Source organism: Orcinus orca, chromosome 13 (assembly GCF_937001465.1).
Source record: "Orcinus orca chromosome 13, mOrcOrc1.1, whole genome shotgun sequence".
Taxonomy (NCBI): Eukaryota; Metazoa; Chordata; class Mammalia; order Artiodactyla; family Delphinidae; genus Orcinus; species Orcinus orca.
In genome coordinates this window covers 735,550-754,620 of record NC_064571.1, presented here as the reverse complement: position 1 = coordinate 754,620, position 19,071 = coordinate 735,550, and the positions used below count along the sequence as shown (strand labels likewise).

At 47.4% G+C, this 19,071-nt stretch overlaps 1 protein-coding gene across 14 annotated transcripts in view; it reads left to right on the top strand.

Annotated features, from left to right (window-relative positions):
* Positions 1 to 17,074, top strand: part of CCDC138 (coiled-coil domain containing 138) — a 47,631-nt gene extending 30,557 nt beyond the window's left edge. For 7 of the 14 annotated variants that reach the window (XM_049696169.1, XM_049696163.1, XM_033401649.2 and 4 more), the window contains 3 exons: positions 6,345 to 6,521; positions 14,820 to 14,958; positions 16,606 to 17,074. In XM_049696169.1, coding sequence (XP_049552126.1) covers positions 6,345 to 6,521; positions 14,820 to 14,958; positions 16,606 to 16,771 — 482 coding nt within the window. In that variant the 3' untranslated portion in view covers positions 16,772 to 17,074. The other 7 variants (XM_049696168.1, XM_049696167.1, XR_007470950.1 and 4 more) reach the window with 6 other exon arrangements.
* The last annotated feature ends 1,997 nt before the right edge of the window (positions 17,075 to 19,071 follow it).

Genomic DNA, 19,071 nt, shown 5'->3' with positions numbered 1-19,071 from the left:
GGGACTTCCCTGGTGGTCCAGTGGTTAAGTCCCCGCGCTTCCACTGCAGGGGGCGCAGGTTCGGTCCCTGGTCGGGGAACTAAGGTCCTGCATGCCGCATAGCCAAAAAAAAAAAGTTTCCATCAAAGTTGGCCGTTTTTAGTACAGTTTTGATATACAGCTATAAGTAGTTATCTTTTTTGGATTATTAAATATGAGAATTTGTGTTAAGGTGAGTGATACCAATGTAGTCAAACAATAAATAGACCATCTTTCTTCCTTCCCTGTTAAATTATATAACTCAGTCTGGTTGGTGGTTTTTTTAAGTGCGCAGTGGTGGTCAATTATTTTGACTACTTTCTCTGAAGTATATTCTCCTGATTATAAGGAATTTAAGGGAAAAACCAAACTGTGACTCTTATTTTCTTAACAGATAGGGTGGTAACTGCCTGGAAGGTTGTTTGTGAGAAGGGGTATTAGCCAAGCCAGAGTCCACCACATGTCAGCATACATGATAGTGTCATTTGGTACAAAGTGGTATTCATTACCGATGGAACGAATGGAAAGGAGAAGTAAGCAGGAAGGGATTCGGTGCCTCCTGCCCCCCTTCTGTGCAGCACAGTACTGGCCATGCTGGCCACCTGTGGTGACCTTAGACAAGTGGGAATGAACGTTGGAAAGGAATAGAGAAAACTGGTAACTCATGGGTACTCTGTGTAAGTCTGACAGTCAGAGAAACTGGCTGAGAGATCAGTGTGCTGTGGTCTGAATGTGTGTCCCCCTCAAAGTTCACCTGAGGAGACCCTAATCCCCAGGGAGGTGGTGTCAGGAGATGGGCCTTTGGGAGGCGCTCAGGTCGTGAGGGTGGTGCCCAGATGAACAAGACCCCACAGAGCTCCCTCGGGCCTCCACCACACGAGGACACAGCAAGAAGACCGTGAAGGGGGAGGAGGGCCCTCGCCAGACGCCAAACCGGCAGCACCTCGACCCCAGACTCCCAGAGCTGCGAGCAGGACCTTCTGTCCTTTCCCAGCCATCCAGTCTCTGGCATTGTGTTACAGCAGCCCGAGTGGTCTAAGGCCTAATCTGGGTTTCAGAAAACGGGCTCCAGAGGAAATTCACAAAAGTCCATTGATTTTGACTACTGTCGTGACTAGAGCGTAACTACCGTGACCATCAGTAACAAGCAGCTGTAATGTGTGAAAAAAAGAGATCTTGTTCATGTAAGCAAAACAAAATAATGTAAAAAATGTGGATATTAATCTAACATGGGATCTGTAAAACCTCATCTGTTGTGAAATATAACAGGACATAAGTAAAGATTTGGTAAATAATGGGTGAATGAACAGGTTGATAAAGATTATCGCTGAAGTTAAAGGGCAGCAATAAAGGACTTTCGTTCTTCTTACCCGGGAAGACCAAGAGTATTATTAGAATCTATAAGACACCCCAGGTGGCTGCATCTAATGGTACCAATTAAAATTCCAATATGGTTTGTGTAAGCTGAGAGAGTAGTAGAAAAGTTTATTTGAAAGAATATTTGCAGTGAGTGTGCTAATTTAAAGGAAACAAGTGAAATAGCAGCCCTGGGGCGGAGGCTTTGCCTTCGCAGATTGTAAAACAACTGTGATGTGTAATAATAAAAATGAGTAATATTGATATAAAACCTTATAATAGGAAAATAGTCCCGAATTGACACACAACCGGCACTTCGTGTGCACTTACTGAATTAATGAATTTGATTGCTTCCTGGTCCAAGCCAGTTTTTTAAGAACATGGAATCATAAGCCAGTCCCTGTGGAGCTGGTCCCCTGGTCCCCTGTCAGCCTTCACTTGTCAGGTGCCCCAGAGAGGTCCTGAGGGCTGGAAGGGGGCCGTTGGGGCTCAGCCAGAAAGCCGAGGAAGAGCCAGGAGAGCAGGAGGGCACCTAGGAAGCGCCGTTAGGGGCGGTGGTGCAAGTGTGGGGAAAGGGGATTGAGGCACACGCTGTCTTGCCACACACTGCAGCAAGTTCCGGGAAAAGTAAAAAAGTAAGCGTAAGAAAAGCTCTTAAATTAAACAGTAGACTTGGTGAGAGGACATCTCCTACTTATAAAATAGAAGTGTCTGTTACAATATCGGTAAATTTAGTAGAAACAATGGAGAATAGATGTGTTGGATGATACACATAATATTAAATGCTTAATAACCCAAAAATATGTGGGTCTGTAAGGTGATTTCCTGTTCCACTGACTGGACAGTGTGGGTAGATTGTTCCTGAGAATCGACGCAGGTAGTGATCCTTGGTGTGGATTTGACACTGTCATGTCAAGCCCTTTGTATGTTGTCTGAACATGGTTATCCCCATTTGAGTGGTTCTTAGGTCCCAGAGCCTAGACCTGTGTGCCGGGGCCACACAGCAGTGTTTGACAGCGTGGTTCAGCTCAGCTCTTTCTAAAGCCCACCTCTTGGCCCTCCAGTGTGACTCCCCGAGACCATCAGAGGTAGTAATAGCAGACACCTACACAGTGCCTGCTGTCCTGGGCTAAGCGCCGCATACTGGCTGCTCCGACCCTTCCAGCAGGGTGGCGAGGGGGCAGCATTCTCTCACCTCCGTCCTGCAGGTGATACGTGGAGGCTAAGCCTGCGCCCTCCGTCACTGCTGTGCGGCTCTCTGACATTCACTGTGAGCTGCGACCTCAGACCCATCACACAAAGCGAAGTGATCGGGGAATGTGCCACCGGAGGGGACATGTACAGCTTTGATCGCGCTGTAGTTTAGGATCACTTTTGAAGTGCATTCTGGTTTCAGGAGCCACCAAGATGTATGCTAACGTTTAATAAGACTTATTGTAAGGAAACAGTTCAAAAGGGAACGAAGTCCCAGGTTGCTGGTGTGCTGTCTGCGCTGGTGGAGAAAGTGGGTGGGTTCTCGTGCTGTTGCCGGTCTTCTTCTAGCCACACTCGGTGGTTTCAGGGTTCCTCCCCACAGGAACCTGAGGAGGGACGTGGGGTTGTCATTTTTACAGAAGAACAAACTGTAAGGGAGCCAGATCTTTCTCGAGGACAGAGAAATGTCATGCGTCATCAACAATGATACTGCATAGGTGTGGGAATCAGCGTGAAACATTTTAATACAACTCTCTGTGCGTGCACACTTGATCTTTACACTTGATCCGTGTAAAGATACGAGGATTAGAAGAAGTGATGAGAATCTTACGTGATGGGATTACCTGTCTTAGGGACAGCCTTCTCCTGTTTGACTTAATGTGTGCGTCAGGGCTTGTTCTGTAGGCCTGCCCTACCCGCTCTCGGCCCGCGACCTACACAGGTTTGTGTGTTTGTGATTATGCTGTCACCCCTCAGCCTTAGAGGGGTGCGGGGTGTGACTGCCGTGCTCCGGGGCAGGAAGGCTTGGCCTGGGGAGGCGGCAGCGTGGCCGGCAGGTGAGAGCTCAGCTCTGCAGCCACAGGCTCAGCCCCGTCAGTGGTGTGCAGCGTGGGCCCCTCCCGTTTCTGTGTTGGCACCGCAGCGTTCTGGCGTCCAGCAGGCCCCTAAGCAGTACGCTAGCCACTCTCCTTGTGGCCGTCATTGCTGTTTGCTGTTATTAAACCGCTCAGGGTTGGTTTCCCCTGAGACAGAATCAATCTGTTGGATGCCGTTGGGTTTCTGTCGCTGCTCAAATGGACCACGTAAACACTTGGTTCTTTGGGCTCAGCTCCGCTGGGAGGCTGGGCTGGGCTGGGCTCCTCCCCCATGCGGCCCCTCGCCTGCACCTGTCTACACCGCACCAGGGGCTGCTGGGCTGGAGGTCTCGGCCGCCTTCTGCGGTCACAGTCCCGGGTGGGCCCGGCCGCAGAGGCGGAGTCACTGCCGAGACTCGATCCGATCCGATCCTCGAGCCGGCCGTCGCCCACCGATGGCCTCTGATCAGGACTAAAAGGTGGTCTTGTTGAACGTCGGGACGTTTCTTAAACACTCAGTAGTACAGCATGTGTATAGAAAGAAACCAGGTTTGGCACAGTTGGTAACTAAACTTTTTTAGAATACTCTTTTAGAGGTTAAATTGGTTTTTAGGAAATCTTCATTATTAGGGAAATTAAAGTAAGGAGGTAACTTTTAATTTCCCTTCGAAAGATTAGACCACTTTAAAAAAATAACCAGGGCTTCCCTGGTGGCGCAGTGATTGGGAGTCCACCTGCCGATGCAGGGGACACGGGTTTGTGCCCCGGTCCGGGAGGATCCCACATGCCGCGGAGCGGCTGGGCCCGTGAGCCATGGCCGCTGAGCCTGCGCATCCGGAGCCTGTGCTTCGCAACGGGAGAGGCCACAGCAGTGAGAGGCCTGCGTACCGAAAAAAATAAAAATAAAATAACCAAACACCATCTTTGTATCCGCTCCAGATTAATAAAGGACTACTTTTTAAGTTTGCAAACCTGCTGTATCGTGCAGCCTTCGGCCTGTTTAATCTGAGGCAATGCCGAGTGAGAAGGGAGAGGACTTGGTGTCAGATGCAGCAGGGCAGCACCTATAGTGGTGCTTGTACCTGGGAGCGGCCGTCAGCGCTCTCCTGCCTCAGCAAGGCAGCTCCGGAGAGCAGCTGCAGCCGTCAGCGCTCTCCCGCCTCAGCAAGGCAGCTCCGGAGAGCAGCTGCAGCTTTGCCGACCTAGATACACGGTCGCTTTGCAGTGCTCTGGAAGCTCAGAAGTTAAGTGCAGTAGTGTGCCTTGGGCCAGATGCTACCAGAAGTAAAGATGAAGTGTGTTATAAATAGACACAGAGGCACAGATCTTAAGTTCTAAAAATTCTTTCACATGTGTTTTAATTTCACACAGGTTATTCCCAGCTTCTCATTCTTCTTTCTTTTTTTTTTTTTCTTTTTCGGTACGCGGGCCTCTCACTGTTGTGGCCTCTTCCGTTGCGGGGCACAGGCTCCGGACAGCCATAGCTCACGGGCCCAGCCGCTCCGCGGCATGTGGGATCTTCCCAGACCGGGGCACGAACCCGTGTCCCCTGCATCGGCAGGCGGACTCTCAACCACTGCGCCACCAGGGAAGCCCCTCATTCTTCTTTCTTAATAAATTTATTTATTTATTTTTGGCTGTGTTGGGTCTTCGTTGCTGCGCACAGGCTTTCTTTAGCTGCGGTGAGCGGGGGCCGCTTTCGTTGCAGTGCGGTGGCTTCTCTTGTGGAGCACAGGCTCTAGGCGCGTGGGCTTCAGTAGTTGTGGCATGCGGGCTCAGTAGTTGTGGCTCGCGGGCTCTAGGGCGCAGGCTCAGTAGTTGTGGCGCACAGGCTTAGCTGCTCCGCGGCATGTGGGATCTTCCCGGACCAGGGCTCGAACCCGTGTCCCCTGCATTGGCAGGCGGATTCCTAACCACTGCGCCATCAGGGAAGTCCCAGCAGCTTCTCATTCTTAGTAATTAGGGCTCTAATTATTTCTTTAGTTTGCGTAGCATGGACAGCAAAGAAGATACAAAACCTGAGGCCAGAGGACAGGAATTTAGTGGTGATCCTGTCATATTTTCAGTGTGTTTCACAACACTTCTGAGCCTTCTTTAAACAGAACTTTCAGCAGAAAAATTAACTCACTAGTGCGTGAACAGCATGAACAGTTTCTGTTGCTTCGAATAGTGTGTTGAAAGAGTTTTAGAAAACTGGAATGTTCTTGCACATTTGAAAGCACGGTGTAAACTGTTGTAGCCATTGAAGTATCTTAACTCATCTGCGTTGATCCCGGTCACATCAGTGCTTCCCAGTCACCCGTGGAACATCTTGGAGAACGTTCCAGGGCTCCTGACCGCAGGTGCCGTCCCTGCGTCGGCTGTGGTCGGATCTCCAGCCATTCGTCACGGTGGAGGCATTGCAGGAGACTCCGGGCGGGTCAGTCTCCTGGGGCTCTTTGAGGGGCTCCTGTTATGTCTGGGTCAGAGGGCAGAAACCCTGGTTTAAAACCCACTGAGCACGTTTGTATGAACTTGCATTTTGAAACAGGTGACCGTGTGGCAACAGTAATCTCAGGAGCGTTGTCAAGATCACGGTACTAATGCTGTTGAGATCTGTGGAAGCATGTGGTAGTTACAGGCAGATATGGGGACCAACATTACTCGTGGTGTTTACTGTTAAGCATCCATTGTTTTCTTTCTTGATGTAGAGAAGGAACGGTGTTTATTGTGACTTAAGCGTTACAGTAGGGAAATCTGAACGACTTTTGCCCTGTCATAATGTAATGTCCGTCCCCGTTGGCCTTCAGCCTGTCGCCTCTGGTCGTTCAGTTTTTCCTTTCCTCTTGGATCCATGGAAGTGGCGGTGTTCCCTTCCTGCCGTCCGCGTCTGTTACCAGCTGGACCACTGACGCAGCCGCTGTTTGACGCCCTGTCTTTCAGCCGACTACCTGGCGCAGGCGTTTGACTCTCTGTGTCTGGACTTGAAGGCGGATGAAGGGAAGAGCCTGTTCCTGGAGTACCAGGCTGTCCCGGTGGTGCTGAGCCACCTGAAGATTTCCAGCAAAGGGCTCCTGTCCTGCGTCGTCGACAGCCTGCTGCAGATGACAGTGGAATCCAGTGAGTGTTACATCTCTTCTGACGGTGTGACTCTGCGGGTCAGGCCCTGGTGCCTCTTATACCCTACATGCTGTGTGGTAGCGTCTTTAGTCCCACCCCTGACCCTTCGTCCACATTTCCACGAAATCGGCGCAGTTTCCAGGGGGCCCCGGTTGTGTGGATTCGTTCTGCGGCGTCACTCCCGTCCTCGAGCCTCTCTCTGCGCTCTGTGTCCCGTGTTGTCCCTGAGGCTGGGAGGGAGCGGGGCCCTCAGACACGACCCCACCTGCAGGGGGGGTGGGGACCCAGTTCCCTCCGGCGGTCGTGCTGGGGTAGCGCGCTCTTCTGACTTGCGGGCGGTGGCCCCTCACCTAGCCCGGATACGGACGGGGGTGCCGAGCCCGGGTGCTCTGGTTCGCTTTGGCTGCCTTGTTGTTTGGGCCCCAGGTGAGCTCTCGACTTGTAAGAAGCAGCATTTAGCTTCGGTCATTCCTTTTCACGTGGAGCTGCTCCTTTTCCCTGTGTTGCATTTCTGATTATGCCTTTCAGGAGGCGGAGCCCACAGACGGGACCTGAGCCTGGGAGTGAGTGCGCAAGGCCGGGTGCCCGGTGGCCGGCCCCGGGCAGGGGGTTTGTAGGCAAGACACAGAAGCAAAGCGAAGCACCTGTGTATTTGTGTCTAATATAATGTTTGCCTTATTTGGCTGTTAGGATCGTTGTTCTTGAGTTCGGTTTCTCAGATTCTGGTTGGGTTCTGCTCTGTCTGGTGGGCTGTGACCTGGGGGGACTGGAGCCACCTAGTCTGGTGGCCGCCTTGTTTACTGACTGTCGTGACAGTATTTGGGGAAAGTGTACTGGGTTCCCGGCACTGGGTGGCAAGTTCAAGAAGACTGGTCCTCGGTGCGGAGGTGGAGAAGCGGTAGCAGCTCCGTCCGTCCTGGGCCCCTGCGGCCGCAGGGTCCCTTCTCTGCCCGGCCCCGCTGCTCCCCAGGCGTGAGGGCTGCCCTTAGCTGTGCAGGCAGAGTTCTTGGAAAGCTGCTGTGACGTGTTTCCTTGAGTGTAAATTGAGGGCTGTGCGTTGATTTACCTGAACATACGTATTGTGAGCACACTGTTACTTTTAGATTGAGGGCTTCTGGTTATCTGTTTTGGGCGTGAATGTAAATCGTACAATAACTGAGCAATGTGCTTTTAGAAAACTACTCGGTGGTTTCTTTTTTTTCTTCCTGTCAGTGGTAAAAGCTGTTACTTATCTGGGTTTAGCTGTGTAAGGACATGAGTCTTACTTTATTTTAAAGAATACTTTCCTTTTCTTGTCAGACGTAGTTTGAATAGAACATTTAAGTTTGTGTTTGTATTGTTAGTTCATTCTCTCGTGTGCCCCAGAAACCATCTTGTCCGAGGTGACACACCTGAATGGCAACAATGTGTTTGAGTACATTTTGCACACCTTGTTTTTTTCAAGTATAATTTACTTTTATTATAAAAGTAATAGAAGTTTGGAAACTGGCAAAAAACCAAAAAGTCTTAGTATCCAAAAATATGTACATTTGCAAGCACACCCTGCTCTATTGTGCTTTTTCCAAGTACTTTTTTTTTTTAAACATACTGAAGGTTTGTGGCGACGCTGCCTTGAGCAAGCCGGTTGGCACCATTTTTCCCCCAGCATTTGCTCACTTCCTGTCTCTGTGTCACATGTTGGTAATTCTCACAGTGTTTCACACTTTTTCATTATTATTATATTTGTTGTGGTGATCTGTGATCAGTGGTCTTTGATGTTACTCTTGTAATGGTTTGGGGGGGTCATGAACTGCACCCTTAGAAGATGGTGAACTTAATAATGTGTGTGTTCTGACTGTTCTGCCGGCCGCTGTTCCCTGACACACAACAGTATTGAAGTTAGGCCAGTTAATACCCTACAGTGGCTCAAAGTGTTCAAGTGAAAGGAAGACTCACACGTCTCTCACTTTAAATCAAAAGCTAGAAATGATGAAGCTTAGTGAGGAAGGCATGTCGGAAGCCAAGATAGGCCTAAAGGCAGGCTTCTTGCAACAAACACTTAGCCGAGCTGTGAGTGCAAAGGAAAAGCTCTTGAAGGAAATTAAAAGTGCTGCTTCAGTGAACACAGGAATGATAAGAATGGAAAATAGCCTTCTTGCTGATTGCAGAGAGTCTCGGTGTCTGGACAGAAGATGAAACCAGCCACAACGTTCCCTTAAGCCAAAGTCTAATCCAGAGCAAGGCCCCTGCCTCTTCAGTTCTTGAAGGCTGAGAGACGTGAGGAAGCTGCAGGAGAAAAGTCTGAAGCCGGCGAGGTCGGTTCATGAGGTTTCAGGAAAGAAGCTGCCTCCGTAACATGAAAGAGCGAGAGGAAGCAGCAAGTGCTGGTGTAGAAGCTGCAGCGAGTCATCCAGAAGATCCAGCTAAGAGAATTCACGAAGGTGATATGAAAAACTAGGGCTGAAGGCTTACCAATTTGAGGAAAGACATGGTTTTACAAATCTAAGAAGCTAAGCAAATTCCAAAGCTCAGTGAAGTTCAGGATAAACCCAGAGAGACAGACCCACACGGAGACACATGATGTTAAACTGTCAAAAGTCAACGACAGGGCTTCCCTGGTGGCGCAGTGGTTGAGAGTCTGCCTGCCAATGCAGGGGACATGGGTTCGTGCCCCGGTCCGGGAAGATCCCACATGCCGCGGAGCAGCTGGGCCCGTGAGCCATGGCCGCTGAGCCTGTGCGTCCGGAGCCTGTGCTCCGCAACGGGAGAGGCCACAACAGCGAGAGGCCCGCTTACCGCAAAAAAAAAAAAAAAAAGTCAACGACAGAGAATCTTGAAGGCAGCAAGAGAAAGTGTGGTCTGCACACAGTGGAATATTACTCAGCCTTAAAGAGGAAGGAGGTGCTGGCACCTGCCACACCTTGGATGAGCCTTGAGGACATTGTGCTCAGTGCAATAAGGCAGATACAGAAGGATAAATCCTGCATGATTCCACTCATGTGAGAGCCCTGGAGTCATCAGACGTATAGAGACAGGAAGTAGGTGGTGGGGGCAGAGGCTGGAGGGGTGGCTGGTGTTTCACGGGGACAGAGTCAGCTGGGGAAGATGAAGAGCTCGGGGGGGGGGGGTCGGGGGGATGTTTGCCCAACGGCGTGAACGCGCTTCACACTAACAAAGACTACACTTTTATAAATGGTCAAAATGGTAAATTTTATGTTACGCATGTTTCACCACAATTTGAAAATTAAATATAAATGAACTTTCAGTACTCAAAAAAAAAAAAAAAACCATTCAAGCAAGGCAGAACTGTAGAGAGCATTAAGTGTTTTTTCCAAAAAAATCCCCAGAAACCTTGTCATTTGGAAATACCCATCATCAGTGTTCGGTGGATGTAATTGCAGACACCGTCCTGTGCATGTGTCCTTGGAGGAGGGGGCCGGGTGGGTGGGTGGCAGGTGGAGATGCTGTAACACAGGGGGCTCATTACACACGTTATTTAGTGAGACGTGCTTAATCTAACAGGAAAAATGAAGCAGAGTTGAGTCAAAAATGTTCACAAGCTTCTTCTGTTAAGAAATAAGGTGAGGGCTTCCCTGGTGGTGCAGTGGTTGAGAGTCCGCCTGCCGATGCAGGGGACTCGGGTTCGTGCCCCAGTCCGGGAAGATCCCACGTGCTGCGGAGCGGCTGGGCCTGTGAGCCATGGCCGCTGAGCCTGCGCGTCCGGAGCCTGTGCTCCGCAATGGGAGAGGCCACAACAGTGAGAGGCCTGCGTACCGCAAAAAAAAAAAAAAAAAAGAAGGTGAAAAACATCAAGTCTGTCTATTTTTACCTTTTTTATTGTAAAATATATACAACATAAAATCTTGCATTTTAACCATTTTTAAGTGTGCCCTGTTGGTTGCACCGCTCGGTTTAGGCAGTGCTGACACCCAGCCGTGGAAGGTGGGCACTGGCACCACCGCTCTTTCCTTCTCCCCACCTCCACTTCCCGGCCGTTTAGTTTGTATCTTTCCTGTGACGGCAGAATCTGCGCATTTGCTTCATGCTAGTTTCTTCTTCTTACTTTGCTTTATGTTAGTTTTACATTTAATCACATTCAGCGCTCAGGATTAGTCCTTTGACTGCAACCTCTGCATTTCTGTTCTTAATTCTCAATGATCTCTTTTTTTTAATTAATTAATTTTATTTATTTATTTTTGGCTGCATTGGGTCTTTGTTGTTGCCCGCTGGCTTTCTCTAGTTGCGGCGAGCGGGGGCTACTCTTTGTTGCGGTGCGCGGGCTTCTCACTGCGGTGGCTTCTCTTGTTGTGGAGCATGGGCTCTAGGCACGCGGGCTCAGTAGTTGTGGCTCATGGGCTCTAGGGCGCAGGCTCAGTAGTTGTGGCTCGCGGGCTCTAGAGCACAGGCTCAGTAGTTGTGGCACATGGGCTCAGTTTCTCCGCGGCAAGTGGGATCTTCCTGGACCAGGGCTCGAACCCGTGTCCCCTGCACTGGCAGGCAGATTCTTAGCCGCTGCGCCACCAGGGAAGTCCCTGAACTCTCTCTTAATCTTGCTCCCTCGCCTGTTTGCACCCCCCAGTTTAGGAGGTGCTGTGGAGGCTGCTTCGTGTTGTGTTGGAAGCGCTGCCGGGGCGCCTACACTCAAGGAGGTCCCGTCTGAGTGCTCATGCTGGGTCGCACGTGGTGCTTCGCGGCTGTCTCGAGAGGCCAGAGGGCAGCCCGGCCTTCCCAGCAGTGGTGCCCTGCTGCTCTCCTGGGTGGTTGATAGCTGCTTCCTCCCTCAAGCCCACGGTGTAGCCCTTGGATGTTGCCTGGGTTGCTGTTGTGCTCGTTGGATCTGCAGGTCCAGTTCTGTGTCCACTTAGCATTTCACATATAACATAATATGTAATCTTTTTCTTTTATTAACTTTATATCGTTAGGAACACCAGTTGTCCTCATGGATCTTTTTTGATGGTTTTCCATATCTTGGCTTCTTTCTGGTCCTTTCATTTTTGTTTTCATTCTGTGTGATGATCGGATTGTTATGATAGTAATCTAATTTTCAGCTCTGTCTTTTCGGTTTCTTGATGTTTTAGGTGTTTTGATTCTCTCTCTCTTAAATCCTGTTTATCATCTTTTCTTTCTTATTTTATTGACTAGCCTTGTTATTAGGTTAACTGAGACCTCAGAACTCTTATGGAAAACTGTTCTGTTCTTTGTGTTTTCTTTTAGGTTTGACTCTGCCTTTTGTGTGCTATATCCCTTTCTGATTGATTGGTTGATTGAGTGGTTGATTGATTGCTATAACATGCTCACCGAGTTGACGTGCTGTCTCTTTTTAAATCTATTTTATACATATTAGTGTATATATGTCAATCCCAATCTCCCAATTCATCCCCCCCCACGCCCCCCGCTTGGTGTCTGTACATTTGTTCTCTACATCTGTCTCTATTTCTGCCTTGCAAACCGGTTCATCTGTCTCTGATGACTCTGGTTCCCTGTCCTCGTGGACGGGGTGGGCCTTCCTCACTCTGCCTACCATTTGTCCCAGTCCAGGTTTTCTCTCCCTTCCGTGCCACAGTTTGAAAGCCCTTTTCCCTAATGTATCCGTTCTTTCCTGTAGCCGGTGGCTCTGGTGGTGACGTGCTCTTTGCCAGATTCTCGGGGCTGTGTTCTCACTTCTCAGATTCTGCTAAACTATCTCGTTTGGGTTCATTTAACCTAGTTAGTGGGAGGCGTGGGTGTCCTGTTCCCATAGAGAAATTCTCTTGGCTTCAGCTGGTTCCCAGTACAGTTCGCTCTGGGACTTTGTTTTCAGTTGATTCCCTGTCAGAGGAGTGAAGAGGCGGCAGTGGCTCCTCTGCGGGTTTGTGGTGGGGGGGTTGGTGAGAATTCCCGAGGTTGTGTCCCCTCCCCCGTGTCTTGCGGAAGAGGGGCGTCGAGGTGGGCTCAGGCCCTGCTCTGGAACTCCATGCTTCTGTCCTGGGCTGCCTGCTGCCAGTTTTAAGGTCGTGACGAGGACTTCTCCCCTTCCTTTGTCTGTGTGTGGGTTTGGTTTTTGTAAATGAGGTTTTTTGTTTCATTTGTTTTACAATTTTTGATCCATATGACTAGGTGTTGGGGAGAGAAATTCTCTCAAGCACTTTTATCTTCCCATTTTAATCAGTGAAGACATCAGTGAAGTTTAGAAGAGGAGCCACCTGGCCTTTTGGGCCTTTGGTTCTTCTTTTCCTCTCTCGTACTGGCCACGTGTATTCAAATTGAAATTCTTCTAAGCTTAAAAAATATATAATTAATTTAAACACGGTAGTACTGAAGAAAATGTTGACTATAATGTTTCACCTTTATAGGTAAACCTAACCGAATGCATATATGAATCTTTGCGTTTCCTTTCTCTTGTTTGACGTCTGTCTCACAGGTCAGAAGAGAGATTGGAAGTCAGTCCAGTGAACCTCTTCTGCTTCTAAAAGACCTTTATAAGCTTTACTTTTAAAATATGCGGGTGTATTAAACTCTTTGCCTGGTCTTGGCCTTTTTCCATTACAGAGGTCATACAAGGAAGTTCACTTTTATTTGGAAGTGCTTACTTGTAAATATCTGTGTTTTATTCATGCCAGGACCTGATTTACACATAAAGTAAAGCAAAATAAAGGGAGATGCACTCTCTTACACTTTTGCAATTTACAAACAACTATCATAACTTGCTTAGGTGTTTTGCGGGCTCTTAAATGGAAAGCATTGATACTGTGGCCTGTGGCAGTGTTGAGAACCCCCCAAGGTGGCTCCGGCAGTGACTGGGGGCTGTCCCTCTCCCCGGACCTCACTCGTCAGCTGTGCAGTGGTCAGCCTTCCGGTTGAGAGTGACTTGCACCACGGGTCTCAGGATCTGAACCGAGGAAGGTGTACAATTGCTTAACGAAGCTGCTTGAACTCTGGGTGCATTTTTAATATATTTGCAGATTATGTGCACCATACTCGTAACCTAAAGTTCATTCTTCAGAAAGTGTCTGTGTGTCTGAGATCGAAACACATGTAGACACTTGGTGGGCTCCCGTGGGGAGGTGTGCATTTCCCCTCCAGCTTCTCACCACGGGGTCCCGTGCAAAGGGCACAACCTTGATTCCATGCACCAGCTTTCACTTCCTGTTACCAGAACATTCCTCCGACTGTTATTTTGGGGTTTGCCAGTTTCACCACTTAATAGTTTATTTTCCTCAGTACACCATCAAAATACTGGCATAGAGTCCTTCCGGCTGTGCTTATGTGCTCAAAAAGAATGATGAGCGCAGACTTCTCTTATTCTTACGTCCTTTAGTCACTGATTTGTGCTGGAAATAAAGTTCTGTCTCCATTTTGGGAGCCCCTGAGTTTTACAGGGGAATTTAACTGTTTTAAAGGCCACAGTTTAATGTTATTGTATGATTTTTGTTTCTGTCCAGGCTTCCCTAATTACAAATGTAAGTGACTTACACCTTGGAAAGCATTTTTACACATTGTTTTGTTCAGTGGAGCTTTCAGTTTTCACGGTTACAGACTTTACAGGGGCTCTTTCATACACCTTTGTCTGCGTCTCTGTCAAAGGATATCACACTTCAGTCTCTCATACGAATCTGGCAAATTCCAGTTATCTCACTACACCAGCACTGAGCTGAATGTTGTTACTGCTTTTGTTCTGTTGTGAGTTGCTTGCTTGCACCCTTTGCTCATTTCTAAAAATATTAGGTCCATCTTTTTCTTAGTGATTTATAGGAGCTCTTTTTATAGTAAAATATCAATTCTTCTGGCAAATATATTACGAGGAGATTTCTGCCCCCAACTCCCGCCCCACCAAGTTTGGCATTTCCCTTTTGTTTTGTTTTTTAGAGCTTTCGCCTTTTAATTTGTTCTCATTTCTTTTACATAGACATTTAAAGTTTTTTACCTTATAAAATTTTTCAATCTTTTCTTTTATGAATCTTTCCCACTTTTGCTTTTATGCTTTAAAAAGTTTTTTCCTATTCAGCGATTATGTAAGTTGTCATTAGCACATAAATGAAATTCTTAAATTTAGGGTTTTTAAAGAATTACTACCCCAACAGAATTTCTTACTGCTAAGTATTTAAACAGCCTCCTCTTACGGACTTTCTTCTAGATTCCGCTTAATGGAAGTTTGACACCAGGGGAAATGGTCTTACCTTCGGTTTGCATCGTTCAACAAGAGCCAGTAGTATTTTAATTCTTCAAATGATGGTACTTTCCCCATAGTTTAGGAGGGGAAAGAATGAACACCCAGTTCAGTGTTGGTGAGCCCATCCGCAGGCGCGCTGGCCCCTCACCGCGGACCTGCCTGTCTCGCAGGGTTCCTGCAGCCCTTCCTGCAGGTGTGCAGCTGCTCCCTCTTCTTCCGAACCTGCTCGGTGCTGCTCCGGGGCCCGAAGCTCGACCTCCACATCCTAGAGAAGCTCAGCATCATCCTACAGAAACTGTCCAAAATCAAGTAAGAATTTCGTGTTTCTAACATTTTTTGTTAGGACGTATCTTACTGTGGTCATTTAGATGTTTCCGAATCCTGTAGTGGCTCAACTGTGATGACTAAATCAAAGTTTCCAGTAAATGTGTAGAATATTAACACTGATCCAAGACCACACGCTTAGGGACAGAGTGAACCCTCGAACAGCTTCCTGCACACTGGTGTTCTGCGACGCAACAGGTGAAAATAAGGGAGAGAATAAAACAATCTATTTTGTAGATCCTTATTATTGACTGCAGTGAGTTTAGGGAAGAGAATGAATCAGGCAGAAAAGATTTTAAATGATGCTGGTAACAAACTCTTATGGGCATGCTACTGCCACTGGTTTGGTTTTATTGCAAGAATTGAGGGCTTTCTTTTCATATTTCTTCTTTCCCCAATGCACACATCGGTAAAACCAGTTTATAAATTATAAAAAAAGGACATAGGCTTTAAGCCGTGTTTTCCTGGAGTCTTGTATATGCCAGTGTTTCCCTTGAGGCACCTCTGAGCACCTTCTGTCCGTTGCGTTTTTATGACAGTGCAGCGCTGGGCTGGTTCAGCTCCTCTGCCCGCCCCGCCCCCATCCCCTCGCCTGTGACTTCCATGGCAGCGAACCTGGGTGTCTCGCCAGGCCTCAGCATGCAGGGATGGTGAATACAACGCATCCTGAAATTCCTTGTGGTTGTGTGACCGCAGGTCCGTCTCTTCTGTTTGGTGTCGCACACCGTACCGCACTGTAGGGAATTATTGTCAAATTGTAACCTCATACGCAACTCACCAACTTACGAGTTTAGCTCTGGTATCAGCTAAACTTGTCAGTTCGTTGTCTTCCTTTGCCTGCAGGCCGACGGGCTGTGATTGTCTCGATTTGTAATCAGTAAATTCTCGAGGAGGCCTGTTGCCAGTTTACCCTCTGTGGTGGCACAAGGCTGCAGTGGCGTCACTTAGGTTTAATTCCTTCTCAGCTCTTAATCCCTGGGCTTTGTTGAAGTAGTGCCCAGTGCAGCTGTGTCCTTGGGCCAGAGTGCTTTACGGCTGGCAATGTGTTTTGTAGTCCGTGTTCATTTCAGACATAGATGAAGAACTAGAACGAAGCTTGAATGAGGAGTTGGGAGAAGCTGACGCCCAAGCAAGTCTCAGGGTAAATCTGTAAACCCTTCTGTATCGGGTGGTGGTCACTGGGGTTACTGGAGAGGCAAACAGATGGATGTACACAAGGAAATGGGAAATACGCTACCAGGTGTCATTCTCACTGATCGAAAGTGAAGTTACTGATTGGTTACTATGCAGAGGATGGTTGCAAAGGTATTTTGGAGCCAAGTCAAGAGGCCAGGTAATATTCTGCTGCGTTAGAAAGCCCAGCTTACTTAAAATAAGGTGGTCAAGTATTTCACTCTTTCCGGCTGTGAGGGAAAAGTCCGCTCCAGTAGTGAATAGGGTGCACGTTTCAGGATGATAAAATATTCTCTTTTCTCCTTGAATACTTTTCCACTTTAGGCCTATTTCATACAAGCTATTTTGTTTGTCTTGGCATGTTAATCCTTTAGTTATCCATTTCCCCACACTTACACATAACGTATCTCTCACTGTTCCTAAGTGTGTAATTAAATTAATGTGCTCATTCTCTTACAGGAGTAATAAGAAGCTCTTTGAACTCTTTACAGTTCATCTGATGCTTCAAGAAATACAAAGGACGACACATCCAGAGCATGCATTTCTCTGTATTAACCTGAATTCAACTCTGTTCAATTTGGGTTTAACAAAATGCAGCTCCCTGGCCTCCAGTACAAACCCTTAGGCTGGCTCATTATTATTTATAGGTATTACCTATGCGTTGCTACTTGTAAGACTGTAAAAATCACCAAAGTAACGACCAAGTAAGTTATGAGTAGCATCATTTATCATGAAAAATGGAAAAATTCTTTTAACCTTTAAAATGGAACCTGTAGAAGCTGTGGAATGTGGATTTTTTCCATTCGGCTAAGGTGGTACTAATGTACACGATGGAATTTTCAGGGTTAAGAGCCTGGAGTTACGTTTTGTAAAAATGTTTTAGGAAAATCCTTTGGAATAAATTGGCGTTCATGTGGGAACAAGGTTAGAGCGTGTCATTGTTCTGTTTTCTTAATATGTTAAAAGTCCCCCTTCTAGAAGCGTATGTACACACACTTTAGCTGCCATAGTTCCCGCACCCAGAGAGCTCTCTTGCCATCAAAGGTGAGTGACGTAGCCAGAGGTCTGGGTAGAGCTCGGGGCGTAGGACAGAAAACTGACACACAGAGGAAATCATCCTGAAGACTCACAGAGATTGTCCTCTACCAGCATTTAGTCTCATTTTCAGAATCTGGAAGAAAGTCTCAGGAAACTTGGGCCCCTTCAAAAGAATGTGAGAGACTGTGCTTTTTGTGAAGCAGAAACAGAAATCCATAAAGAGCTGGCTAATGTGATGGTGAGGCTTACAGGCACTTAAAAATGCAGAAGCGACAGTGAACGCGAGAAACCCATCACCAGTGCTTGAGGAGGTGGAGCCAGCGCTGGGGGGGCAGGGGAGGTCCCGGGAGAGGGCGGCGGCGCACGGCGGCGGGGCTGGCGCCTCCTTCCGAAGGGGCCACGGGGCACAGGCCGAGCAGAAGCCGAGCTGAGAGCCGGAGTCGAGTGGGGACCGAAGGCCCGTGAGCGCACGCCAGGCGTGATGGGCCGCTACCTGCAGGAGGAGAAAAGCAAGCCAGCTCCTGCGGTGCCAGAGGTCAATCGGGAGGACTCACACCTAGTGAACATGCCTGGCGTCGGTGTTTTCAGATTTGCAGGTGTTCAGAAGTTATCCACTTACGTACCATTCCTGAGAAAAGAAACTGCACAGATTATTGTAACCAACTTAAAATTGAGTTTATTAACTCAGCCTCGTACCGAAAGACTGTAGTGGGCTCTGGAACCACTGAAACGTAAATAGGTTTAAAGATCTGTTGTAATTTGTGTATAAAATGGAGTGAAACGTTAAATTCCTCAAAAGGGTAAATAATGGGGAAAGCAATAGTTAAGAGTGTTTGGATGAGACTCTATTAATCGATGTCAAAAGCAGAATTGACGGGGGCCCTGGGATCTAGGTGCAGAGCGGGGGCTCTAGTGAAAGCATCAGCTTTCTGCATTTTCACCGTCCATCTCAGTATTGACTTCGACAGAAGAAGGAAGGATGAAGAAGGCTTTTGGAAAATGTCAGCGTAACCACTATTAAAAGCAGAAGAGATTGCTTTTAACTGAAAACTAAAATACGTATACAGACATGGCAAAACACAGAAAGCCAGCAACATGTGAAGAATAAAAATATATATTTAGGGTAAGTAAGGGAGGCTTTTAAAATTACGAATAAATTCCGTATTGCCCTATGTTGATAAATTTGAAAATCTGGATGGAATGGACTGTTTTCTAGAAAAAGACAAACTTTCAGAATTGCCTCAAGAAATCTGCAGTAGAAAATCATTAAAGTCTTATAGAAGCGTGAAAATTAATTTTAAAAATGACATTAATTACAGATGTTTTGCAGGTGAATTGTTTTAACATTTCAAAGAGGAAATATTTAAAGCTATTTAAACTGGCCCAGAATGTAGGAAAAAACATTCATTCTATACAGATAGCATGAACCCAGTACCAAAAATTGTCAAAGAAAGTAAGAATAAGAGGTTCAAAAGTTTAAAAGAAATATGAACAAATCAACACCAACCGTATGTTACGGGAACATTAATCCATGACCAACTAGGGTAGCATGCATTCCAGAAATACCAGGTTGGCTTTCTGGTAAAAAAGAAATATATATATAGTTTCCTGTATTTGCTGAGCAAAGGTGGAAAGCCATACACTCAATAAATGCCTAAAAATATTATTATTCAACTTAGATTCCTGATAAAACTTACTACAGTATGTTTAAAGGGCCATGAAGTCAGCAAAGTTACTGTGAAACACTGGACACGTGCCTGTTAAAAGTCCTGTGACACACGGGGGATGTTCAGGAATGCTGACGTTAGGAAGGCCTGGCACCTCCTGCAGCTCCATTTCATTTTTGCTCACTTGAACTTTATCTTCCCTGATTCAGAATCACAGACT